Genomic DNA, 27,682 nt, shown 5'->3' on the forward strand with positions numbered 1-27,682 from the left:
CATGTAAACATTATCTGAAAATCTACAGCACTAGGTCTTCTTCTTCATTCCCGGTTCTCTTATGTTCTTCAACTCGTCCCTGCAGCAATCTAACTTTTGAACATTGCACAAACGTCACGGATCCACTAGCCAGATGAATCTGGTATTACACCCTCTGTCCCAAATTACTATTCATTTTGACTTTTCTGAATACATGCATGTCTAAGTGCATATTAAAAATTATGTATCTAGAAAAGCTAAAACGAATAGTAATTTGGGACGGAGGGAGTACTTACCAGAAAAAAGTAGATGATGAAATGTGGTGGCGCCAGGGCACCGTGGAGGAACTGGGGATCGGAGTCACGAGATCCAATAGCCCGGCCAGAAGCATAAGCTACGGCTGGTAACAAAAAGCAGTCGAAGAAGAGGCTGATGAAGTTCATTGTGATTTTAGATCATCGTTCATATCTCATTCGTTCGCTGATCAGCTCTTCATGATTAGATGCATGTATAAAATTTCATCAATAACTTCATCAATTATATTCAGTCATGTTGTGTTATTTATTTGCCTGCTCTTACAGCGAAGGGTTTTCATTAGCATTCTTGATGCTATAAATTGAAGTTCAATCCAAAACGAAGTACGTCAGAAAATTCTTTCTCCTTGAGGGCTGGAAGTTCAGAAAATTCTGGCGTGGGTCCCAAACGCGCCTGAGTGACATCAAGAGTGCACCTGGAGATGGCTACATACGGCCTTTGTCAATTCCCATCAAAAGATCATGGGTCGGTATGTTGACTCGCTCAAGTCTCAACCCTCAACTACCGGCTTGTTTACAAACGAGAGGCGGCGTAGAGTAGGCCGTGAGAGCCGCCATGCACAGTCATTAATATAAACAACCTCAATTAGCAACCTAATTAACATGTGCATTTCCATCCCACATCGATCCACACATGTGCCTTCCCTGCATTCCTCCCTATCAATTCTTATACTAGTATATGCATGTAACCAACACTAACTGACCACATTGTACTTGTGCAAAGATATAGAGATAAAACAAACAGTATATTTTAACAAATCCATCACAGTTAATCAGCATCTCTTATACTATAATACTACTATAAACCCCATCCAGCCCCTTGCTTCCTTCCTTGATCCTCTCCTGTAGCACTAGCAGCCACATCCACATGCGCCCTAACGGCCTTGTGCACATGCATGACTTCAGCAAACCTTGTGCTCTGAAACTTCTGAAGGAGTCAACACCACACCCTGCCCTCCCTCTGCAATGGAATCATGGGCATAGCTGGGAGCTGTAGCAGTTCACAATCGACGAGTCAACGGTCAGCACCGCCATCCATGAACCCTAGCTTGTTTGGGCCCTACCACTCTACCTATAAATGTACAGCTAACAACTAGAGTGCCTATACCTAAGCCATCGATCTAGCTGCTAGAGTCAACGCTATGCATGCACGCACGTACAAGGAAGGCCGCATGGCGGCGGCGGTGAGGAGCCTGGTGTCGAGGACCCTGCTAGACCGGCGGCGCCGCGGCAGGTCCGGCGCGGTGGCCGGGTGCTTCTCGGTGTACGTGGGCGCCGGGCGGGAGCGCTTCGTGATGCCGGTGGAGCGCGCCAACCACCCGCTCTTCCGCCGCCTCCTCGACGACGCCGAGCGAGAGTACGGCCGCGCGGCGCAGGGCCCGCTCGCGCTGCCCGGATGCGACGTCGGCGCGTTCCTCGACGTCCTCTGGCTGATGGAAGAGCGCCACGACGAGGATGAGGAGGACGGCGAGGGGACGATCGCCAACAACACGGCCGTGTTATCGTCGTCGCCGATGTGCGGCTTAATCCGGAGGAGCTGCGGCGCCAATGGCGGCCGCGTGGTGGCAGGGTACCGGACGCTGTGCCCGACGTCGAGGTCGAGGTCTTCTCTCCGGTGGTGGATATGACGAGAAGGAGAGCAGCAGCGGCAGGGAGGATTTTTTTTATAATGGCTCAGGATGTTTGTTAATTACAAGAACAACACTGCGCAAGTTTTTTTGGTAGTTATCAATGGATGTTTCAAGAAATGTGCTCTTTGAGATATACTGTGTGAGTAATTATGGGCGTTTTGCTTCCAACAACGTTAGATGAGTATAAGGGCGCGTTCGGTTCCTTGGCGAACGTGTTGCCTAGCTCGCCTCGCCTTGCCAGCCTAGGCCAGCGAAAAGCTTGCTGCGCTCCAATGAAAGTTTACCGAACGCTAGTTTCCTTGCCCAACTAGGCAAAGCAAGGCGCGGCGAGAGATCCAAACGCCCCCTAAATGGTTTGGGGTTTAGGCACATGCATCCTATGATTGTCTTGTAATGTGTTTGTGAAATTTTGTACGTGCCATAAGGTAACTGCCTCGTAAATCTGGTTTGTCACATTAGATTATTATTGCAAGAAATTACCAACAGAAAACGAAATGTATATATAGTATGCAATCTTGTTGAAAAATATTATATATTTTAATATTTCAACTCTTATTGCATAGGCTGCTATATGCCTATATAGTTCCTCTCCATTAATTTTGCGCGTGTTAGACATCAATGCCGTATCCCATATGCAACTTCGACCATACCAATTTATTAATATAATAATTTATTTGTATCAGATCTTTGCATTGTGGAAGTACTTTTCAAAAAAAAGTAATGTATTTTACTATTCTGAGCAAAACACTTTGTAAATTTAACTCCAAAATAAAATTTGGCTAAATTTAATCCTTCAAACTATTTCAATTGTAAAATTTACTCCTTAATGGTATTTGTGTTTTTTCCTCCGTGTACAAGCAAGTTTTAAGCCTGAATTTTTGTGGGGCCATAGAGGACATGATATCAGATTTTAGAAAAATCCTAGAAGAATTTTATTATCGTTTTTCATTCAGTTTTATATCTCTAGGGCTAATTTAGTACTAGATGGCCATAACTTAATTATTCTAAGAAACAATGACATAAAAAAAGCTTAAAGCTAACATATGTTAGATATTCCCTATAAACTATCACCCCCACCAAATTTGAACTTAAAAATTAACTTGAACTTGGAGAGACAAATATTCGGGGAGAAAATGAAGCCAAAACTTCACTTAGGGATTTAAGCAGACAAACTAAGTTGTTTAGTATGTAAACTGGACTTAGTTCTATTTCAATATGATTAATCCTTGTACTTGTCTAACTGGTCAAAGTAAGAGAAGTTTACCTACGTGAATTCTAGGACATTTTGCATTTGAGAGCGGGCTAGTACAATGGGGAAAGTTGTTGCAATAACGTAAGAATCTAAAAAGTAGGTAAATGTTGCAATTTATGTTACTTACCATACACTACTAGAAATATGAGCATTCGTCCTTGGCGTTAGTACCGGACAACTTTTCAGCCGGTACTAATGCGCGAAATTAGTACCGGGTAGAATTTTTCAGTCCTCGAAGACCATTTAGTACCGGGCAATAACACATTTAGTACCGGTCGTGTGTTTAGCTTTTGTCATTAAACTTAATCGCATGCATAACATGATCACTAACATTTCATATGCGCCTTTGGCTTCAATAAGTTCTAGTATCAATTGATCACTTGTGCTATAGTCTTTGGTTTCAAGATGCATTTTTGGAGTTTCTTCATTTAAATAATATTAAAAAGCATAAATGTGAAATTATGGAAATTATGCTCAAATTAGTCGCAGATGCTAAATAAATCAATTTTGAATCATGAACATGTTGAGTATCGAAATAAATTCGAAATCCACTTTAAACCTTGGTTTGCTTGAAAAACTTAAGTGTTGGTTTACTCCAATTTCATCATCTTTGGCTGCCATTTAATTAATTATTTTTTTACTAAACACTTAAATTTTGGTCAATACCAGTTTTGTAGTCCTTCCTATCTAGTTTGACATAGGCATCAGCATGGAGTATGAAAACTTGGTATGGTAGTGCCAACATGAGGTCAAACTTGAGTCAAAAATCACATTTTTCCCTATTACCTGCTACCGTCCTACCCTGAAGGATGCTCGCTGCGCGTCGGCCAATGAGCCATCGGCGAGCGGTGCCACTGCCATGCGCTGGCGTCCGCGACGATCATTGCATGGCTCTGTGCGTCAACATGACCCACCCCGGCCACTTGCGTCGCTCGCCCATGCCGCCGACGTCCGTGCCAACGCTGCCTCGGCCGCACTCCTCACTGCTCCGGCGTCCTCGCCGTCCTAGCACCACTACTCAACTACCCTCTCCACTGTTAAGCACGCACGACCGTCGCTTGCCCGGCCTTATCTCCTCCCCACCCAGCCAGCCTCCTCTTCCCTCTCCCATTCTTCTTCCTTCTTCTTGCTTCGGCCAAGTCAAAGCAAAACAGAGCCGAGCCGAGCAGGGCGCCTTCGCCGGCCAAATCCACCGCCCCTGCCTCGCCATTTTCAAATCGCCTCGGCCCAAAGCTGCCTCACCTTCCTAGCCACCTCCTCCACCTCTCCTTGCCCGGCGCCATGGCCTCGACCACTAGAACTTGAGGTTCCAGTGCCGCCATTCCCGCTGCCTGCACAAACTCCACCCCACCGTCGAACCACCCCTTGCCGGCCTCCTCTGCTCCAACAAACAACCAAAACCGAGCTTTGGTGAGCCCCTAACCATGATGCGCTCACTGTTGAGTCAAACCATTCGAGTTGCCGTGCTCAATCCTGAGCATGCCGCCGGCCATGTGCCGCCATTAGTCAAGGGCTAGGCTAGGGTTAGAGTTTTGAGGAGAAAAGAGGGGGAGAAGGTGCGCCAGGTCATGGGCAAGATGCCAGGGGAGTCATCGGGGTGGGGGAACGCGCCACCGCGCCGGCGCCGGTGCGCCGCCACCGCCGGCCGTGAGATGTCCCGAGGTGGATGAAGGCCGGGGGCGTATGTGTGAGGAAAACAGAAGGTCAGGGGGTTATGGGGAAGGTGGTAGGGTTTAAGTGCTAGATGGGAAAACTTCCAAGGACCTAAGTGCTAGTTCCAGGGGTTTTAGTGTAAAAGGAACGGCTGAGCTAGGATAAGGATTGTTTCCGAGGACGTATCCGTGAAAGTAGTTCTTCCTTTTAGTCCTTAGTTTTTGTTTGAAAAGGCTGAAACTTTGAAAATCCATATAAAATCTTAGAAAGATGGTAAAAATGCATAATAAATTTTGTTGGCTTCCTGATACTCAGATCCACCTAGTAAAAATACTTGTTCTTGTGAAATATATGCTTTTGTTGCTGATTAAAATACATGTGGTTTAATCTCCTTATTTTGGAATAAATAGTTATCGTGCTCATAAAATTCTGATAAATTCACATTAATATATTCCTATGTTGAAAGTATTCTGAAAAGTTTGTAGAACCAAATTGCTTATATAAATTTAGATATAAATTATTCTTCATATCTGCAGTTTTGCAATGTTTTATTTTTAATACATTCTGTGGAAGTTCAATCATGCTGAAATGTTTATAGTAATGTGTTTGTGTGATTGGTAAGCTCCTGTAAATGATTTATGTTCATATAACACAGAATGCTTCCTGAATAATTATTCTTGCTATGAACTAGTTTAAATTATTAAAGATACCTGTTGCTATAATTATGGGCTAATAAATTATTTTTATGCCCTTTATCAGTAGCATGTTCATCCTTGAAAAGCTTGCCAACAGAATCTATATGGCTGCTTGTATATGTCATTTATTTGGCCTCCAGTATGTTATTGCTATAGTTTCACTCGTAAGCGTGTTTTACCTAGATCTTGTTGCCATCATGACATGCTAAGTCACTTATTTAGGACCTGGTATTCATGTCATGCTGCAACCAAAGTTACTGAATATTATTGGCTTAGTTTGATAATGGTATGTCTCACATGAAAACTCTAGTGTTTCCTTATGTGGATAATGATATACTTGTATGCTCTTCTTTGATCTTTAAATGTTGTATGATTGAGTTTCTGCAAAGTTAACTTGATGTATGATTGAGTTGCTGCACTCTCTAAACTTGACTTCACGTATGTGTCATCACCTTTCAATCAACTCATATATCTGCATCTTCATGTCGATAACCCGCTAGTCGACAGTCTTTATGAATTGATCGTCGTGTCTAAGAGTGAGCAGCTCGAAGCCTTTCAAGTTGAAGCGCCACAAGACCTAAACCAAAGTTCAGAAGAGCCCAAGGCTAATCTCGAAGGCAAGCCCCGAAGCATGACCCCTAATTTCAAAACTATGCAATTACTTTAAATAAGTGTTTACTTCATGCATTAAGTTCCTAGGAGTTGAATGAAACCTTAGTTACATGATCCCTAGGACTCCCAAATCAATACTAGCATGTGTAAGTCGATAGAAGTGCCATGCTTAATTAAGAATGGTAGAACTCAAGTGATTGCCTGTCGCTCTTGAGACATAGGGCCTTTCGATATCTATGGCAAGTTACTTGAGAATGAATCACTGATGAAAGAAAAGTTAGAGACCAGGCAGAGATAGAAATGAAATTGAAGTTAGTATGGTTGGTTGCACTCCGCATGTGTCGATTAAGGTCTGTTCGTTGTGGCCCTGCTGATCGAGTTTGAAATGTATGATACACATGCTGGAAGCTAGAGGTAGTTGAAACTGGTAAAACCTAGTACCTTATGGCTCGATTGTAGATTGAGTTGGTCCTATTTCCTATTTGTGTGCTAGTCAGTAACTCACGGTTGGTCCGGCGAGGTACATGTGGGGATTATTACTCGAGAATCGTAGGAGTTTGCAACTGTCATCGCTCTTTAAGGGAACTGTTTGCCATATGCGGCTCGATGGGGCATGCATATGCCATGTGTATAGGTCCACCTTGCACGGTTATAAATCGAATCGATTCGCCATCGCCCTCGGTTAAGAGAATCTTGATCACTGCGTCACATCGTAGTAAGAAGTGGAACGAAAGAAAATATGAAATGATGTTGATGTTGTTATCTAATCAATTGTTTTTCCACACTGAAAAGTTTTGAAAATGTTGCTCACTTAGAATGGTTAGCTCAACTTAATTTGGATGCTAAAACTTGAAAGTAAGGATCCACTCTTAGTTGCTTTTTGGCAAAAGAAATCCCTCAGCCAAAAGTCTTTCATACTAAGAGTCGGCTAAGTATATACCATAGTCGGGTAAGTCTTTCCAAGTATTAGTATACTCAGTCTTGCTTTGTTGTTTACTTTTAGGTCTTAGTGAAGAAATGATAGAGTTGGTTGCCGGTCAACCTTGAGATGGCCATCCTTTACCTGAAGGGTGGTCGGTTGAGTGGTCTCCAGCCTCACCTTGAAATGATCTCGTATTGGATGACATGTGGCGAGCTACTCATGTAGTCATGTATCTTTATTCTCCCTTTATCCTTTAGACTTTCGTGTGTTTTATTTAAGAACTCTGGCTTGTAATCTTTTATGAATTTCGAACTCGGTTTGTAAATTAATTAAGAACTTATGTTTGTAAACTGAAATACCATGTTGTATCATCTGTGCTCATCTTTGTGTGAGACTTGTTGCATGTTGTTTCGATTGAGGTATTCAGTGGTTGAATCGAGCTTGACCCGACGGACTATCAGATTACACCGTTTTAAGTGTGTGATAGGATTAACCATTAAGATGATGGTTAGCACACTTAAGCTAGTTTAATTTGGATGGTTCCACCACAAGTACCAGGCAATAACACTAGTACCCCGTGGAGTACCATTTAGTACCGATCAATAACACCGATTCACCATTTAGTACCGGTCGGTGTTATTGACCGGTACTGAAGGCCTATCCACGGGTCACTTCAAAAGGAAAGAATATCTAACTCAATCATATGTGTTGTGTAGGTGAGATGGTAATGAAGGTTCGCGCGAGGCTTGAGGTCGTGGGTTTGAATCCCACGAACCGCGCACGTGCATATTACGGGTGAAATACTTGGGACTTGGGACAATGCGCGTGTGCGAGGACCTTCCGGCTGTTCATTAATTTTTTTTCCTTATTTTTTGAGTGCAAAGTCATTTACTACCGGTTGGTAAATGGTGCATTTAGTACCGGGCATTTTAGCTGGTACTAAATGGCGTGATATTTGGTACTGAACAAACGGTACCGGTCAGATGCCCGGTATAAAAGGAGGTTACTGACCGGTGCTAAAGCTTCCGCAGTAGTGATATGGTTTTGATAGTCTATATTGATAGTAGCAATCATGGTTGTTAGTTGTTATCACAAATTTGAAGGCGTTGGTGTTGCAGATCTCCTTGTAAATGAACAGTTGCTCGATCTGATGAAATCGGTGCGCCATAGAAGTCCGGAGCTTTGGAGTCTGCCTTCATGTCTTTTTTTTCCCTTTTTGGAAAGGAATGCAAATTCCATTAAAACATTGGCACCGCTTGGCTACCAGAATCTGAATACAATTTGGAAGAGAGATCGCTCTATGGGAACCAGTGGCAGGGGGGCCATGCAAATTTCCATTAAAAATTCAAAGTTTAACTTAAATTTTGAAAATTTTAATACTGCTGATCCCCTAATAAGATAAATTTTGAGTTTTTAATTCCAGCACTGATGAGGATAGTTCTCCTGCCACACACATCCTAGTGCTGCTAAAAGCATCAGCCACCGTATTGCAATCTCTGCAGGAAAAAAAAACACAACAAAGGCCCTGTTAGGAACCAGTGGTCAGGAGAAGCGCTTTTGTATAAATATTGAAATAGCGCTTATTTAATAAGAGAATCTGAACTAGCTTTTGCGTTTTAGTACAAATGGAAGTGGTGGGGAGAAACGCGGCTAAAAAAGTAAAAAAAAGGAAGTGGTTTGGTTTCTAATTTCAGTTTATTTTAACCGTAGTGTTCCAAACAAACAGGATCAAAGTCACCACGATTAACAACATTTGCTCCTTCAGCTCCTCGACAAGTAGGCCGTAATCCTTATAAAAAAAACAAGTAGGCCGTAGTACTCGTGAGAAAGACGTGTAGAAACAAAATTAGGGCAGCTACATACATAATCGAGCCTGGTCCAACAATTCGTACTCGGCCCACTAGGCTAACGTGCTTGATTAGGGGCCTACTGGATCGGGACAATGGGCTAGATAGCCTGGTCCAACAATTCGTACTCGGACCACTTGCCACAAATCAAAGCCCATGTATGGTTTCCAATCACACATAGAAATCCTGAAAACAAAACACATCCCACTTTAAAAAACACTTTAAAAATGCGCAAAAGTACTGTAACATACAGATAGCCTTTATCGAAAAATTTCAGAATCAGCACTTCACTTTTTAAAAACCGATTCTGAAACACATTTTAATCGTTTGGTTCCAGAATTAGGATTTCGCCGGTGCAAACTAGGACAGAACCACTGTCTGAAAGTGAACCCTTACCCCATTTTTAAGGGCAATCTCTTCGACAGGAAACTTTCATGGTCAAAATCCATGCTGATATACAAATCGAACCAACCATATACTACTCCGGTAAACATGTTTATGTGCAGGGTCAATGTAGGCTTTGACCTTTGAACGTTCGTTGGAAATAGACCTGTTCTGTCTAAAAAAGGTTCTTTGAACATGGACACGTTCTACCTTCCAAAGCATTCTTATAGAAAAACAGCTTTCCGAAGCAGCCGTTGGCCGTTGATCTGGACAGCAAGCGGTGTCCTATGGTTTCTCAGGAAAAGAATGCGGCAAAAGCACCTGCGTTCAGGTGCCCGGTCGCTGTTCTTGGGGTACACGTTCGCATTACCTTGAAAAGACCTTTGACTGGACCACACAGCAGGCTGCTCTGTTCTCAATTTTGTTTCTCTAATAACATTTTTTTCTTTTTAGCTATCAAGAAGCTGTACATCAGCTCATCTTCTGCATTTGTTATTTAGGGTGCACCGTTAAGTTTAGCGCATGTCACATTGGATGTTTGATACTAATTAGGAATAGTAAATATAGGTTAATTAAAAAACTAATTGCATAGATGGAGTCTAATTCGCGAGACGAATCTATTAAGTCTAATTAGTCCATGATTTGACAATGTGGTGTTACAGTAACCATTTGCTAATGATGGATTAATTAGGCTTAATAGATTCATCTCGCGAATTAGTCTAGGGGTTCTGCAATTAGTTTTATAATTAGCTTATGTTTAGTCCTCCTAATTAGCATCCGAACATCCGATGTGACACTGCTAAAGTTTAGCACCTAGTATCAAACACCCGTTAATTTCTACATGCAAACAAATTAAATTCTGATTAATATTAATTTGCAGTCATAGGATACTATTGTGTTCATGTATGCAAGGACCAGGGCGTGGACCAATCTACTTGTCGTCGCTTCGCTCAAAAGGATTAATTTGCTCTTAAACAAGGACCGAGCATGGTATGAATTTTCTGCATGCGCGTGCCTTTAATTAGGTATCTGGTGAATCATTTGTTTGTTCATGTAGTCTAATCTTCAACTAACCTATCCAAGTAAACAAATTCGCCTGTTACATAAACATCACACTAATATCCAAGTAAACAAACCGTACTAATGCTTTTTATGTGACGTTTCCAGACAACAAATCATATAGCTCGTGCAGGCCAAATCTGATGTCTGAAGCATTATCTGAATCTGAACAGACGAAGTATATGGTGTTTTCCTTCTGTTGGCTAATATAGAAGACAATATTTTAGTTCAGAGATTCTTTCACCTGCAATTTTAGGCTTGAAGAAAAGTATCTAATACAAATACATACTAATAACTCTTGTCACATCACACAATAAACTGGCCAGTTTATTTGCACGATATTTAATTTTTCACGCCATTACTATATAGCATCTTTATTCCCTTTGTTGTTTCTACTCACTTGATTTGGAAAACATCAGGCTAATTTATATGTGGCGTCAACCTTTTGAACAGGCATTCTTAGGACACAAACAACTACATGTGAAAAATCAAATATACAAACACAGCAAATGCTCCATTTGCACATGCCTTTTCTACTAGTCAAGTTAATTTGAAGTCTTCTTGCAGCCAGCGAGCTTTACTTGGTTAGCAAGGGAGAAGAGATGGCATGTGCACTTAGCTCATCAGCGGAGTACCAATGATGTAATATTTAAGGGTTTTTATACAACTCTACCAACCGCAAATGCCAAACAACCCCTTGTAACGACCTTTGATGATTCTTCTTCTTCTTCTTCTTTTTGAGATGACGACCTTTGCTTTTTGACACAATGACTTCTAACACATTCTAAATGTTGAATCCTGAAGCCCTCCAAAGAAGAGATCAAATGGAATCTTCTGTTTGGTGGGGATCCAACGGGGATCCTCAAATGAAAGAGATACATAGCATCTAAAGAAGAGGTTGGTTTGGGGATTTAAATAGAGCTCTCCGTGTAAGCAACCAGTCTGATGAGTGTGTGATTAGCAGCGTACGTGTAGCTTTAATTATCAAATGATACAAGAAGACGTGGCACACCTGTAAGGGCCAGGCATTGTTGGAACATCATAACCTCTTTTTTTGGCTCTTCCATGTGGGCGTAACGCATCCACCCATCTGGAGATAATGTTGGTACACAACAGATTGGTTAGAGATAATCCATCATTCAAGGATTTATTTTTCTTTTATTAGAAGTTGTGGTTCGGTCTCTTTGGCATTGGATCGGCATAATTAGTTCCCATATAATACACCATATAATTTTTTACGTATCCAATATCCGTATAAAATTTTCCATCTATTCTTTTTCTCTAGATGATCCGGGATAGTTGGCATGTATATAGCACAATTTAACTTTGACCGTATTTTAAAAAATATGTTAAAACATATAGGTCCAAAAGATGTATTATTAAAACATAATATTAACATACACCACATCAAAGATGTATACTATGGCCCTATTTGGCATAGCTCCAACTCTGGATGGAGCTGCTGCTCCACTCCAGAACTCCAGGTAGAGTCAGCTCTAGGTGGAGATGGAGCTGTCTGATGGAGGTGTTTGACTGGGAGGGTGTCCCCAGCTCCAGAAAAGAGGAGTTTGAAGGTGAATTGTCATTCTTGCTCCCAACTCATGGTCCCACCTGTAATCCTCTTATCTCCCTCTTTTCTTCCTCAGGAACAGCAGTGCCTCGGCTACGACACGCTCCAGGAGGCGGCCGGGGGAGGGGAGGCGGAGGGTGCTGGGCGGCGAGGGTGGACGGCGGGTGGCGACGGGGCTCGACGGGCCAGTGGCGGTTGGGAGGGGCAGCAGGACGGCGGCTGGCGGGGGTGGACGAGGGGCAGCAGAAGGGGACGACGACGATCAACAGTGGCAGGAGTGGACGGTGGTCGGCGGAGAAGGAGGAGCGAGAAGAATCGGGATGGGAGGAGCAGGAAAAGGGGTCCTTTACCGCAAGGGTGGCCGCCAGCGGTCGGGAGGAGGGGGGGCTGGGGTGACCGGCGGTGCTCGGCGTGGCTGGGGCGCTTGGGGGGGCTGGGGCAGCCGGCGGCGCTCGGCAGCCGGCGGCGGGGGTGGCCAGCGGCGGGTGTTGGGCGCCAAAAGAAAACGCGGGGGAACAGAGGCGTGCAGGATGGAGATGAGGCGCGGGGGCTCTCGGAAGGAATAGAAGAGAAGCATTTTTTTTTGGTAACCAGTGGTATTGGTGGGTAATTACCCACCAACTCCACGAGGAGGTTCAAAAGAAGTGGTTTTAGAGCTGCAAAAGAGCCCTATTTGCACTACAGCTCCATGGAGTTGGCAGCTCCATAGAGTTTTGGAATTGGGGTGTTTGGCTGGAATTTTTCTGGAGTTGCTAGAGTTATGGAGTGGAGTCATACCAAACAATCCCTATAAAAATAAACATCTATGATGGTCAAATGACTTACAATACTCCATCCGTCCTAAATTACTATTCGTTTTGACTATTCTAAATTCATAATTTTTGCTATGTATTTAGATATGTGATATGTCTAGTTACGTAGTAAAGGTCTTTATCTAGAAAAAATTAAAACGAACAGTGATTTGGGTATCTCTGATCTCGGCATATCCACGGAAGCAGCAGCCAAGGAAATCCTATCCAACCCCCCGGAACCAAAAGTACTAAAACCGAACCCCAGTACCCACGAAGCTGTACTAAAATTCCTTTTAACAGTCCCGATCTCGGCGTCATCTTTCGCAGCTGCTTCTGTTGCGAGTGTGACTCTCACTCTCCGGCAGTGGCAGAGCGAAGCAAGGCACACACACCCTGACTGACACACATGCCTCTGCCTGCACACGGTCCCACCTCATCGATCAGGCGACGTGAAGATTATTTATTATATATAATATATAATATATAGGACATATATATAATATATGTAATAAAATGTTGTGCTCCCCTCCGGATCCGGCCGGCCATCTCCACGCTGCTGCGCGGCGCGCGGCGGGCGGCGGGCATGATTGGATATGACCTGCGGCCAACTGGGCATCACGTCACCTACTGTTCCATCGAGTTTGCATGCATCTGTTTGTACGCATCCGTTCTTCGTCCGATCCCCTGCAGGTGTAGCTAGCTAGGGAGGTGCCTGTTCTCTTCATCGCTGGACGTCTGTCCGTGATCCGTATTCGTGCGTGTCGCATGTGTGGTTTGGTTCATTCGTTGCCTTGGGCGACATCCGTGCCTTTAGATTGGTCTCTCCTGCTATGTTCCTATATGGTCACCGATGCAATGCTGCTGCTCTCTGTTTACGGATAGGTGGGGCGAGGGCGATATAGTGGAGCACGTGTGCTACAACTATGGGGTACAGTACGTGCGAACTTTCTTCTTTTTACTTGAAAACACACATGGATTTTATCGTGAAAAATGGCCGAGAATGGAAATTCTGGCACATTCCAAACGTGGAGAATAACATGGTCAGCTGAACACCGTGCGTATTTGGTATACCGCGTAAAGTCATCCGTCGCGTAAAGTCATCCGTCCGTATGTTGTCAAAGATTTGATGGCTGAAGCCGTCCACAGCCCGCATCGGTATTGGGGCCATCACGATCCATGCCGCGGCTATCATACAAAACGATGTTCTATCTACGATATCTAGCCAGTACAATGTAGGTGTCCATCCAAACACGCTCTAACTGCGGCATCTCTACGTATGTCTCGGGAATTTAGGTTTGCAGTTGGACTTTATGTTAACAAAGCTATATGCAGTAACTAAAGTTAAAATGTATAAAAAAATGAGAGTTTTTTTTTCTATTTATCGCAGCGATCAGATCGGATGACTATAGACGATCACTACTATGGTGGATTGCCACAAGTGTATAGGGAACATGCATGATGCATCTGTTACCACACTGGCATTTTCTGTCACTATTATGGTGGTTTGACTTTATATCAACCACACATGATAGACACGTGTGTCGACATTATTGGTTTTCATCAAATTTCTGTTTTTGGAAAGATAGCTAAATCACTACTCCTTTGTTGTCTTGTCCAAATGTGAAAAAATGTACATATATTGATAACAAACCAAGGTTTATTAGCACTTTTAACCATGCATTTAACAAAAAGTTATGCTTAATGTTGTTGTTGTGTATGTTAGCTTGTTATAGCGCACAAATCATGAGCACTAGAGGTGAGGCAGGATGGGGCTGGGGGCTTGAGTCCCCTCCCCCTCAGGCAGTCATTTCATGAAGAGAAGAGAAGAGAAGATGGCTTATGGCACGCTTTTCCATTGTTTTTTAGTGGTGTTCCTTTTACTCTGCTATATACGACATAGAACTTATTACTCCTCGTTGTCGTATAAATTCTGGGCAAGGAAGTTAATTGGGGTGGGGCTGAGGGTACAAGCCCCCCTCCCTTAGGGTAGTTGTTGTAACATGGAGAGAGATCTTTGTTGACAAAAGCTTTTGATTCTTGAAAACTCCACCGCATATTAAGGGTACAACCCGCACTATCAATTTGGTTGTAACTTAATTCATTTTGGCATCACTCCTAATAAAAAACCGATGGTAAATTCTTTGGACCAAAGATGCTAGCCGTGGCTTTCATGGCTTCTAATGGTTTTTCTCATTAAAAGCACTAGGGTTTCTTGTGTATCCAAAATGTTGACTTTTTTTTGAAAGCGCACACAAAACATCTCCATGATGTTGTAGAAAAACTTCACCAAAAAGTAGTACATATTTGAACAAAGTGTTTTTGAATACAAATAAAATCTGACCTAATCCTTTTTCTCCACCCTAGCCATTGCAAGATGACCACTAATTTTGTTCCTTATCACCGTATAAATTGTGCCGTTAGTGAAAGAGCGGAAAAAATAATTAGCTAACCAGGATAATTTGACGAGAGTCAACTGAACTCAAAGTTATTTGGACGTTTTTTATAAATATCTCGACAAAGTTGACATAGGAAGACAGTTCATTAAAGGACTCCTGGGATTTTAGTAATTTACAAAGAGACAAAACCAAGCATGCCTGCTTGAGCGTTTTGGAGCGGCAGTTGCGCTGGACGACAAGAGTCAACGAACGTGACTACGTGAGTTACATGTAAAAATGAGCTACCTCAAGGTTGGCCCTGCTGTCGTGGTAGAATCTGGCGACCTTGTGCGTAGACTTGTTTATGCTTGAGCTACCTCAAGTGGCCCGCCAGAGCTTTGGCATGGACGCATCATGGAAAAAAGTGATGCAGACAGACCATGAGATTCCTCATCAAAAATTGATCGGGCATGCGGTAGTCGTGCAAGAATATTAATTTGGGGATAAACTAAAAATCAATATAGATGATCAATTGTTTATTACCATGGTTGTCTCCTGGTAATTAAGAAAGTAATTAAGAAAATATATAAATATATCACTAGTAGAGAAGAGATCTTCCATCCAACGTTTTTTTTCCCGTATGTCTTTGGCCTCGAGACTAAAGAGCCTTTAGTCCCAAGTAAAAAATGAACCACCGACGGGGGAGCTTTAGTCCCGGTTGGAAAGACCAATCGGGACTAAACCCCCCTTTAGTCCCGATTGTAACGGCTAGTGGGATGAGGGGATATTTTGTCCATGTTGGAAACATCAACCAGGACTAAAGGCTCCCTTTAGTATCGGTTGGAAGGGGGGCCTTTAGTCCCGGTTGGTGGCTCCAACCAGGATAAAATGCCCCTTTCCACGTGGCCCCCCTCTCTCTCTCCATCTTATCTTCTCTTCCTCTCCCTTATCTTCGCACAGGCAGCGCTCTCCTCCTCATTTCCCTGCTTTCTTCCAGGTGCTTCCTCTCTCCCTCCACCGCCGCCTCCTCTCCTCCCTCTCCTCCTCTCCTCCTCTCTCCTCCCTCTCCTCTCTGCGCTGCCCCGGTCGGGCCGCCTAGCCCCCGACGCGTGGCACGCTGGGCCTCCCCGGTCGAGGCCCTGACTGCTAGCGTGGGGCCCTCCCCAGCCGGGCCACCTGGTCACTGGCGGTGCAGGGCCGGTGGCTCCCGGTCGCTACGGCAGTGAGAGACCGGGATGAGGAGCAGAGTGGCTTCCTGATTCTTGCTTTTTCATGGATTTCTTATTACTTCCTATTTTTGATTGTGCCTCATTATGCTTGTTCCATCTTCTTACTTTCATGTGAAGGTGAATGCCAATGGTGTATAATAGGTTCTAGTATATTTGTACAAAGTTCTTGAGAAGTTGTTTTATGAACTGATGATGGCCATCTTCCTGGTTTATGAAGTTCTTCAATATTGGCATATTTGTACAAAGTTCTTTGAGAAGTTCTTGAGAAGTTGTTTTATGAAATAAGTTTATCAGATCAAAATCATAAAAAGAAAAGTTCATGGTAATACCAACCGGAACATAAATTATTGGCCAGTATTTTTTGAACCTTTTAGTCCCTGTTGGTAATATCAGCCGGGACTAAAGTGGCCACGTGCATGCGCATGCATGGCGTTTACCAACCGGAACTAAAGGGGGTAAAGAGAGCCCCCTTTTATTCCGAATAGTTAGTCCCGGTTGATTTTTCAGGATCTATGTGGCTTACCAACCGGGACTAAATGTGAGTTTTTCATCAGTGTGTGCATACTAGTAGATCCGATAAAGGCTGTATTTCTTTGAGCAACAAAATAAAAAGAAATTACACGGAAGATCAACTACATATGAGACACACACAGATGAAAAAGCTCAAATTAATGCTAATACTCTTTGCAAGGCCTAATGACAATCTTAGTGCTTCCGAGTTGGAAAATAAAAAATGTATTACTATGACATTAATTAGCTTCCAACAGAAGATCACCCATATTACGAAAAAAGGATGCATGTAACACAACTAGATACGAACAACATCCACGGAAGCAAAAAGGCGTAAAACTATCGAGGACACATCTACTCTACAAATGCGACAAAAGCTTTGGCTACGGCATAATGCCTGCCAGATTTTGTTGTGTGTTGTTTAAAAAGAGAGCATAACTACCTCTTCACGAACTCAAACAACTTGCTAAACCAATGAAGCACTCGATAGTGTTGAGATTTCGCTTTTTTGTGTGTGTTTCTTGAGGAGATTGTAAACTTCACTCCTGAGTAAATAATCAATCTCCTTTAACTTGAAAAAAATTTCTTTCCAAAACCTTGTGGCTCCATATCTGCCGAATCCAGCAATTAACACTATTCTACCTCCAAGCATTCCAACCACTTCTCTTATACATGACATTGCTCAGTTATAGTGTAATTCGTCGTGATCCAATCACGTCTCCTCCCCCCTCCAACACCATTCCTACACCTAAGCACCCGCATCGTCCCCTTTTTCAAGTTGGATCCAGATGTCGCAACACGATGCGTCGCCCCCTCGCTCGCCACACCACAACCCACTTTTGCAATAACTCGCTTCCACGCTTAGGCAACCGGCATGTATGTCTAGTTCACCATTAAAACCAACTTATGCCACTCTATTGCTCATCACCACGGCAAAGTCTCTTACGCGTAGAAAAGTAAAGGAGTAAATGCTACATTATACACATCTATCTTACCATATAGAGTTATTTGATTTTTTACCAGTACTCTGTCATACGAAGCGCAAAGTTTTGACTAACTTGACTGTTATAGGCAAATCTTTTCTCCAAGTCTTTTCAAACCTACATCGAGTGTACCTTTGAACCATACCCCGAACATTTCCAGTATAACCCCCCAGTAAAAGTGCCCGAAACGAACATGTAGACCCGGCGGCGTTTCCACCCTTGTCCCGGAAGTAGCCATAGCGCCTCTCCAACCTCTCCCTAGTCCCTACCATCACAACGCCACAGCCACAGCGTTGGCCACGGCGGCAGAGCACGCACCCCTTCCTTTCTGACTTCTTTTCGCATCCCGCGGCGCACACACACAAGGATATTATAATAACAATATAAACCAATAATAAACTAACAACCCCAAAAAAATCCAGCCCCCTAATCAACCCCTCTCCCACCGCGTCCTCCACCCGCCCCTCTCGCCTCCGCGCGGGCCCCGCGTTCCTACGGCCCCACGCGGCAGCGGGTGGGGTTGGAACCGCGCGGGTCGGCGGCCGCCGCTCTTAATCACATCCAATGGAATTCTGACGTCCGCAAGGACAAAGTCGCAGCGTTTTCTCTGCCCTTTCTCTTTCTCTCTCATCGCTGCTTTCTTCCCCACAGCGCAGCCGCAGCACACAGGAACACCAAAAACCAAATCCCATCCGCGAGATAACAAACCGGGCCAACGGATTTTTTTGGCCGTGGCGGTGGCGGTACCCTGTCGCTGTACTACCACCGTGCTCGCGCCCGCCGCCGCGGCGGCCCCCTGGCTAAACCCTAAGCCGGAGACGGGGGACGCGCACCCCGCTTGCAGCGAAGGCGGCGTCGCTCGCTGCTCCCTCGGCCAGTGCGGTGCGGGCGCTCGACTGCGCCGCGGGATTCGCTCGAGGGGCGAGCTCCGGATCGCCGGATTTCGAGCTCCGGCGCGAGGGGGGAACGAGCTCCGCGCCGAGGAGTGGAGGTAAGTGTGGGCGAGCGTGTGTGTGGTGGGGGCGCGTCTCGTCGGAGTGTCGAGCTGAGATTGCCTTGCCGTCGCCTAATTCCGCTTATTTGGGGGGTTAATTTGCGGTCTCGAGGGTGCTGGTGGGCTCGCGCTGGCTGTAATTTGGTTGATTTCTCGTGCTCGCGGGGCGGATTTGGTGCTCGCGCTTTGCTTGCTCGCGGGTGGATTTGGGGAGGACAAGTTCGCTTTCGCTGCCTGTGCAGTTGTTTCGTGCTGGTTGCTTGGTTTCGGTTTGGGATGGCACTCTCTCTGCAGATTTGCGCGGGGGGTAATGGCGTAGTAGATCCCACACTCGCGTCCGCTAACTCGCGGTCTCCGGTTGTTCGCAGGGGTTGTGATGCTCGCCGGTTCCTGCTCGATTCCCGCGGATCTCGCGGGCGCGCCGCGATGCCGAGGTGAGTACTGAGCAGGAGCCGCGCGCGATCTCGGAGCGGTTGGTGGAGGAGGAGCGTCCTCAGGATGATGCCGTCGGGCCCGCCCAATCCGATGGGGCCCGGGCAGCCGGTGGGCGGCACCGCGGCGTCGCTGCTCCGGACGAGCTCCAGCTTGCTCAGTGGCGGAGGCGGCGGACAGCCGGGGATGGGCGGAGGTGGTGGTGGCATGCTCTCTGCGCAGTCGCCCTTCTCGTCCCTGGTCTCGCCGCGCACACAGTTTGGCGGCAATGGGCTGCTTGGGGGTGCCTCGAGTGTGTCCTCCTTGCTCAACCGGCAGTCGTTTGGGAATGGGGGACATATGCAGGGTCCAGGGTCAATGCAAGGTGGTGGGATGCAGATGGGCACGCTCCAGCAGAGAGGAGGGATGGATGGTGGTGGTGATTTCATTGGTGCGGGAGGGTCGGATCCTCTGTCGTTCCCGTCTTCCTCACAGGTTAATTTAGGCAATCAGATGGGTTCAGACAACATGCAGGCGACTTCGCAGCAGCAGCAACAGCAGATGGATGTTGTGCAGGATATGCAGCAACAGCAGCAGCAGCTGCCGATGTCTTACAACCAGCAGCCACAACATTCTCAGCAGCTCCAGCAGCCACAGGCTACAGTGAAGTTGGAGAATGGGGGAAGCATGGTTGGCATCAAATCCGAACAGCAGATGGGGCAATCTGACCAGAACGGTCCAGCCCAGATGATGCGTAGTGCTAGTGGTGTGAAGCTTGAGCCGCAGCAGTTGCAAGCCCAGATGATGCGGAGTTTGAGTTCAGTCAAGATGGAGCAACAGAGTTCAGACTCATCAGCTTTCTTGCAGCAGCAGCAGCAGCAGCAGCAACAGCAACAGCAGCAGCAGCAACAACAGCAACAGCAACATTTGTTGCAGCTGACAAAGCAGATTAGAAATTGTCCAGACCTTGTATCAATGGGTGGACCAAATGCAATCGCAAACTCTCAAGCTGCCGCTGCTGCTCAACTGAGCCTCTTGCAACAACAACGGCTCCTGCATATGCAGCAGCAGCAACAACAACACCAGATTCTAAAAAACTTGCCTTTGCAGAGAAATCAATTGCAGCAACAGCAGCAGCAGCAACAACAGCAGCAACATCAGCAGTTACTTCGTCAACAGAGTCTAAACATGAGAACTCAAGGAAAGTCACCTCCCTATGAACCAGGAACCTGTGCAAAGAGATTGACCCATTACATGTATCATCAACAGAACAGACCACAAGTAAGTTCTCAGCTGCTTGTTTGAAGGAGTAATTTGGTGCTCCAAATGATGGCCAGATTCTTACAACATGGTATATCTTACTTATTCCTCTGATGCAGGATAACAACATTGAGTACTGGAGAAACTTTGTCAATGAGTATTTTGCTCCAAATGCTAAAAAGAGGTGGTGTGTCTCGCTGTATGGAAGTGGTCGTCAGACAACTGGAGTTTTCCCACAGGTCTAGTGCACCATTGCCATGGAATACTGACTTTATTGTTTGAAAATTGGACCATGACTATTGAATTAGAGAATGGTTTAGCATCTAGTATGTTCGCCTGTGAAATTCTTACCTTTGGATTTGTCATATGGCTCCTCTTGCAGGATGTATGGCACTGTGAGATTTGCAATCGGAAACCTGGCCGTGGTTTTGGTAAACATCATTTTCTTATAGAAAAAGAATAATGTCTTACTCTCTCATGCTTTCATTTGATATTGTGTTACTTTTTACAGAAACAACAGTTGAGGTACTACCACGATTATGTCAAATCAAGTATGCAAGTGGTACTCTGGAAGAACTTCTGTACATCGACATGCCACGTGAATCCCAGAATGCATCCGGTCAGATTATTTTGGACTACACGAAAGCAATCCAGGAAAGCGTCTTTGAGCAATTGCGTGTGGTTCGTGAGGGGCATCTAAGGATAGTTTTTAATTCAGACCTCAAGGTAATGTAATTTAATTTCCAATTTGTTCCTTTTACATTTATTCCTTGGTACCTTCTAGGCTAAAACACAGTTCTGTGCTATCTTCTTTTAATTCAAGATTGCATCTTGGGAGTTCTGTGCTAGGCGCCATGAGGAACTTATTCCACGGAGATCTATAATACCACAGGTATGAGGTGTTTCCAATAAATAGACCGCGTATTCACTCAATTGACAAGTCATAAACCTTGTTGTCAATTTTGAATTTCGTGACAAGGATTTTCATATACTTCCCTGTCCTTGATGTTTACATGCAGGTTAGTAATCTTGGTGCGGTTGTACAGAAGTACCAGGCTGCAGCCCAAAATTCAACGAGTTTGTCGGCTCAGGACATGCAGAATAATTGCAACTCGTAAGGAGATTGGCCCTTGATGCGCTACATTCCAACATTTCATCTTCAGTTCTTGCTCTCATCAAATGGCTTTCCACCCTTTCCATCATGCATATTTTTGTTTTGTTTTGAAATTGACTATCTTCCATGGTAAGAAAAATCATTTTTAAGATGGACCTACTTGTTGACGTCTTCTATGTGTGCAGTTCTTGATGCGTTAGCCCTATGGGCAACACTTTCTTCAATTTTAATTGACCTTGATTCTATGAATAGATTAGTGGTGATTCCAGTGGAACACGTGGAGACAAATCAAATAGGCTACTGAGTCCATTGATCATTGTGGTGGGTGTTGGCTATTTTTGTGCTATCACCCACAAATTATCTGCAAACATAAGGAACCATTGTGGCTTCCATCTTGATAGATTACAAGATATCGTATTTCCATTTGGGAGCCTTAATTAGCTACAACATACCAGATCGACACAGGCCTAACTGTCAAATAACAAGTGATTGTATTATGGTACTAACATTTCAAATATCAAGTGGTTGTAGTGATACAGAGGGTATGCGTAGTGTGGAAACCATACCTAGGTGGCTGTCAGCACTGTAAATGGTTGTGTCCCAGAAGAGGTCTAAGTGACTTTCTTGCAGCTGCGGTTGGGACTATTTTTGTGACTGCATATGACTAGTCACCATGTATCCAGGGTTTTCTAGGCTATACTAGGCTTGTTAGTTGTTAGTGTGCAACCCATCAGCTTACAATTGGACATCAATAATCTTACTCTCACCTTGTCTTTCAGATAGGATAACACACCCTTAAACCCAAGATCAAAGGGCTCACCATATGTCCTAAGCAACAACTTACGATTGTCAATTCCTCTTATTAAGCTGGTACCACTTAGATGAACACTAGAATGTAGCCGGACAATCCACTTTGTTAAGTTCTTTTGTTGAGCACTATTTTTTTGTCTGTTGAATGGAATGACCATTGAGTACAAGTATTTTTCCTGTTTGAAATGGGAACATTCCATTCAGTGACATAAATGGTATATGCCTATATGGAACTAAACACTTTCCAAAATGTTACCACAGAGAGTGCTGAAGTTGTGAGCAGAAACCAAGCCTAATCTCAGATGAATAAGAGACTTGATCTAGGCTGAAAGGAACTTTATGCAGTGTAATTATTGATGCACTTACCAACTCACCTAAAATCTTATGCTGTTGGGTGAAGAGTAGTAACTTATTAATGCCAATGGTTGTGCTTTGGTTCTGTAGAAAAAGGGGATATGCTACTCTGTGAATCAGTGTGCCTCATTTTGGAGCATCTTGCATTCCTGGCATGATTTGCATTGTTGACTTGTGGTATTTGGATAGGCTATAAGGGAACAGATCTAAATTAATATATTGGGCATTGGGTTCTGGGATACTGGAGCAAATAGAGTAATGGAATTCTGGTTGAAAATCAATGTGTTTCTGGAATAGTGGAACAAGTGAGCTAGTGTTGCCATGATAATGATAGCATTTTAGTTGAGTAGGAATTTTAGGCTGCATTGGTAATACTAAGTAATATATTGGTGGTAAGCTCTCGTGCAGATGCTTTTATGCATGTGCCCTTGCGTCAAATAACATTTTTATATTATCTAGTATTAGTGGCATGCAAGTTGCAGTCCGTAACAAGAAAATGAGTTTATGCTAAAACATATTTAGACAAATATTTGGTTTACATGTGCAGATATCCTGCTTCAAATAGTTTATGATTTGATTTTAGGCACATTATCTTTTGCTTCAATGTTCATAACTTTTATTGCCTAAAAGAACCTATCACGGTAGAGGTATCCATAATTTTTGCTTAGCTCATAAATACATCCATATTCATTTTGTGGACTAATGCTCGCACTAACTCATCAACTTTTTCATACCTTCCAAGTTCATAAGATTTATTTTAATCTAATTTTAATATTGTAGGTTTGTTGCATGTGCCCGTCAGTTGGCTAAAGCCCTGGAGGTGCCATTGGTAAATGATTTAGGATACACAAAACGCTATGTTCGCTGCCTTCAGGTAATCAACAATTTTATATTTTAGAATCTTGTTGCATTTCATGATTTGCATTTTTTTGAAGGCTATCAACTTATCTAAAGTTATTGAAGCTGATTATCCCGTGTTGATTATTATTCTTGTAATCTGAATACTGATTCTTACAGATTGCTGAGGTTGTAAACTGTATGAAGGATTTGATTGATCACAGCAGGAATACAGGATCTGGACCCATTGGTATGGTATTTCATCTTTTTGTGGGGTCCTTCTTATCCTACACTTCTATAACACTTCCATGTGGGGTCCTTTTTATCCTGCACTTCTATAACCACTTGCTGTTTGAAGGATCTGATTATTGCTGTGTTTCTGTTAGGAAATTATGGCCTGAATTAGGTCCCTGTTTGATTTGTAACCGCATTTCTTGCAAGGTTCTTTTTTCTGACAACCTAGCCCCAGGTGCCTGTGTCTATAAAACACTACGGCAAGATTCTCCTAATCAAGCTATGTTGTGGCAACTGATTTAAAAGTTTATCAAGTCATCTTTGGATGCTGAATTCATGGTCATACCCTAAATACGCTAGGCAATTTAGTAAAATAGGAATGCATTCAATTGATCCGATGTGATATTCCATGATTTGTCACCACATCGGGAGAACTAATTTCAAACATTCCTGACCACAGCCAAAACAAAGGAACTAGTCAGTTCATGGTGTATTAGAAAAGGAAATGAACCCTCCGACGAGGACTCGAACCTTGGTGGTGGGGGTGCATGCCCACATGTACCATCAACTGAGCAAGGCTCAGTTCCTTATTATGGCGTATTCCAGTTTTACTCTTGATCTATATGCCCCATTTTCTTCAAATTTTCATACCGTGTTGGCTTATAAATGTTTGAAATTGAAACAATCATGTTGCATTCAGTCTGTTCTCGCTATCACCTTGGAACTGGAAGATTTCACTGTTAACATCACCTGCACAGTCCCAAAAAGCTGGTGTTGTCTCAGTGTTCTGGATTGGATCTGGGCAGCCTCACACCGTGGTTGTGAATTTTAAATTCCAAACATGATGTATCTGTTAGCACGTCTCGTTGTAAGCCTCCAGACAGACAGAGATGTGGCCTGGGATTTCAAGCACCCAATTTTTTCCCAACTTTTTCCATAGAAATAAAAGTTTGAGTTTGAATCAGATAATGTTTTTTGTAAAGCTTGGTGGTCTGAATCCCCTCCCAAGTAAAGAACCAGCAGCGTTAATATTTTTAGTTGTTGAAATGTTGTATGCTATTCTTTTCTTTCCTGCCTTTCTTTAACATCTACTGTTGTTGCTTGTTCAGATAGCTTGCATAACTTTCCAAGGAGGACTGCTTCAGGGGTCAACCCTCTTCAACCACAGCAGCAACAGCCTGAGGACCAGCAGGCTATTCCTCAGAGTTCAAATCAGAGTGGCCAAAATTCTGCTCCTATGACTGGTGTGCAGCCTTCTGCCTCTGCCAATGGTGATGTGACATCAAATAATTCTCTCAGTTGCGCCCCTTCTACATCTGCACCTTCACCTTCTGTTGTTGGGCTCTTGCAAAGTTCAATGAATTCTAGACAAGATCATCCGATGAGCAGCACTAATGGTGGTCCCTACAATGGCGGTGGCAATGCGGCAATTCCCAAGGTGAACTCAACAAGCTCATTGCAGTCAAATCCATCTACCTCTTTCCCTTCCCCGGTACCCACAGCATCCAATAACAATATGATGCCTGCTCCTCAAAATACAAACCAACTAACCTCCCCGACTACGTCATCAAGCATACCTCCGATGCAACCACCTGCTACTCGACCTCAGGAGGCTGAGCCAAGTGAGTCCCAAAGCTCGGTTCAGAAAATCTTGCAAGATTTGCTGTCATCACAGATGAACGGAGTTGGCCAGTCAGGGAATGATATGAAGAGACCAAATGGACTAAACCCTGGTGTTAATGGGGTTAATTGCTTAGTTGGCAATGCTGTCACAAATAACCCAGGAATGGGAGGAATGGGGTTTGGTGCCATGGGTGGGTTTGGTCATGGGATGAGAACGGCAATGACGAACAACCCAATGGCAATGGGTGCAAGGATGGGAATGAATCACAGTGCACATGACCTATCACAATTGGGTCAACTACATCAGCAGCAACAACAGCAGCAACAGCAGCATGACATAGGAAACCAGCTATTGGGTGGTCTTAGACAGGCAAACAGCTTCAATAACATTCAGTATGACTGGAAACCCTCACAATAGAGTAACCAGGAACGATAAAGTTCCAATGTGATGATGCATTTGCCCTCCCTGGGCAGATTGCCTATGCAGCATCAGTTATGGTGCCATGACCTCCCCGGGGCCAGTAGCATTTGTGCTTCGCGCTAATGCTGACAAAAAAGGGTACCATAAGCGATAGCAAGCATTCCGGCTGGTAAATGTAAGTCTGTAACTATCCGTCTAGCTACCTCTGCGTGTGTTACTCCCTCAGTTCTATAACATTTGTCAATTTTACTGGGAGTTGCAGTTTCACAATGTGTCACATTGCTTGTCCACTGTTTACCCCTTCATTGATGTTGTAAAAAAGCTAAGTAGCTGTAGAATCATATAATAGGGCTGTGGGCATTCCTTATTAACGCTTAGATTGAGTGTTCCTCGGTCTATGCATACATGGGTGAATATTCATGGATAAATATCGCGGAACGGAGGGACAAGACCTGCAGGAATGGGAATTGGAACACGCCCAAGTTGGGTTCCTGGTGCTGCCTGCTTCAGGTATTTTGTGAAAAGTCGGCATCTTGTGCTGTCTGATAGATTGACAGTGCTTGGTGGTATTTTTTTTTACTGGAAAAGAAGTTTTCCCTGTCTTTTTTCCTTAATTGTATTTGAATATGTGCCATACACACCTGCAACAGTTAAAACTGTATTTGAATATGTGGCATACACACCTGCATATTGGCACAGCGCAGTTTCTGAGTTGATTTGCAGAGTGCCAAAGGAACTCTTGGTAGGGCTGTCGAAGTGGCGCCACGATCGCCATGTTGTAGGTTGCTAACATGTATTTTTAGAAGTAAAGTAACTTCCTAATTTTATTTCTGTCCCCGGCCTCACAGTATGGAGTTGGTGCTTGCCATGAGGCTTCTTGTACTTATCACCAGATGGTTGTTACAACGATGGCCTCCTGCAGGTTTCTGAACCAGTAAAAAAGGGAAGAAAGATAAAAAAAAAGAAAAATGGAAGGTAAGATTTTTTTTTCAGAGAGTATTGTGCTAACTGCTTAGTACATGCGTACTTCTAGTACACTGTACACAGGAGCAGCTTCCATGTGACTGGACGGAATACTATACTACTATAGTGGGCGCTTTTACCTTTATTGTTCTTTGGGATTTGTCTGAACGCACGGTTCACTTAATCACATACATCTAACGGTCGGTGAACAATTTTTTTGAGAAGATACCGTCTCATCATATTGTACTCGAAGCTCAAAACAAGGCATCAATGCTCTCGCATGTCTAGATCTGAAAGTATAGCCTGAAGGCTGAAGCATCTTTCCCCTGTTCTAGGATGAAATAGCTCCTCATAAGTGATGAGGACATCCCTTCCAATGATACAACCATACCTACTATGCAGCAAGGACCAATGACAAGAGCCTGTGCACGAGAGCTAAATTATCAGGTTAACTCATTCCTCGCTGTCCATAAACCCTCATCTCAGAATTGGATGCTACTAAGTTATTGTGATGATTTTATTATTATTAGGAATGATGGAGAGGAGCCTAATGGATCAACCAATCAGTTTGGGCATCAAGATCACACAATAAGAAAGCACAAGATCGGACATCAAGTTCAGATTTCAAGTTCGTACATCCAGGCAACATCAAATTGACGTGGCAATATTTCTCAACTCCGGATGTTGTTTGAGGCATATGAGTACTCATTGGAAAGATCTTAAAGTTCACTTTCAGATGGATCCAACCTCATGATGAAATTCCACCGGAGCTGAGCAGAATTGACAAAGAGACGTTCGGCCTTCCAGTCTTGGGCTGAAACCCTTATATCTCGTGCAGCCCACTAGGGGCCCTTT

General features: G+C 43.9%; 2 protein-coding genes across 2 annotated transcripts; both read left to right on the top strand.

The window, feature by feature from the left end:
- Positions 1–1,465: 1,465 nt before the first annotated feature.
- Positions 1,466–1,921, top strand: LOC101759037. The gene has a single exon (XM_004980240.1). The coding sequence runs from the start codon at positions 1,466–1,468 to the stop codon at positions 1,919–1,921; it is 456 nt and encodes a 151-aa protein (XP_004980297.1).
- A 16,511-nt stretch (positions 1,922–18,432) lies between these two features.
- LOC101755367 (transcriptional corepressor SEUSS) lies at positions 18,433–26,567 on the top strand. The gene is made up of 10 exons (XM_004978889.2): positions 18,433–18,797; positions 19,169–20,492; positions 20,591–20,710; positions 20,854–20,902; positions 20,983–21,197; positions 21,295–21,363; positions 21,491–21,585; positions 23,530–23,623; positions 23,767–23,836; positions 24,930–26,567. The coding sequence occupies exons 2-10, from the start codon at positions 19,299–19,301 to the stop codon at positions 25,859–25,861; spliced, it is 2,838 nt and encodes a 945-aa protein (XP_004978946.1). The 5' UTR covers positions 18,433–18,797; positions 19,169–19,298; the 3' UTR covers positions 25,862–26,567.
- The last annotated feature ends 1,115 nt before the right edge of the window (positions 26,568–27,682 follow it).

Source organism: Setaria italica, chromosome VIII, assembly GCF_000263155.2.
Source record: "Setaria italica strain Yugu1 chromosome VIII, Setaria_italica_v2.0, whole genome shotgun sequence".
Taxonomy (NCBI): Eukaryota; Viridiplantae; Streptophyta; class Magnoliopsida; order Poales; family Poaceae; genus Setaria; species Setaria italica.

What these genes read in the sequence shown, in the direction of transcription:
- LOC101755367 (XM_004978889.2), top strand. Translation starts at nt 19,299, where the DNA reads ATGATGCCGTCGGGCCCGCCCAATCCGATGGGGCCCGGGCAGCCGGTG. An exon ending in GAAACCTGGCCGTGGTTTTG is followed by an intron (nt 20,903 to 20,982) that starts GTAAACATCATT and finishes TACTTTTTACAG; the next exon opens with AAACAACAGTTGAGGTACTA. An exon ending in GGAGATCTATAATACCACAG is followed by an intron (nt 21,364 to 21,490) that starts GTATGAGGTGTT and finishes GTTTACATGCAG; the next exon opens with GTTAGTAATCTTGGTGCGGT.
- LOC101759037 (XM_004980240.1), top strand. Translation starts at nt 1,466, where the DNA reads ATGGCGGCGGCGGTGAGGAGCCTGGTGTCGAGGACCCTGCTAGACCGG.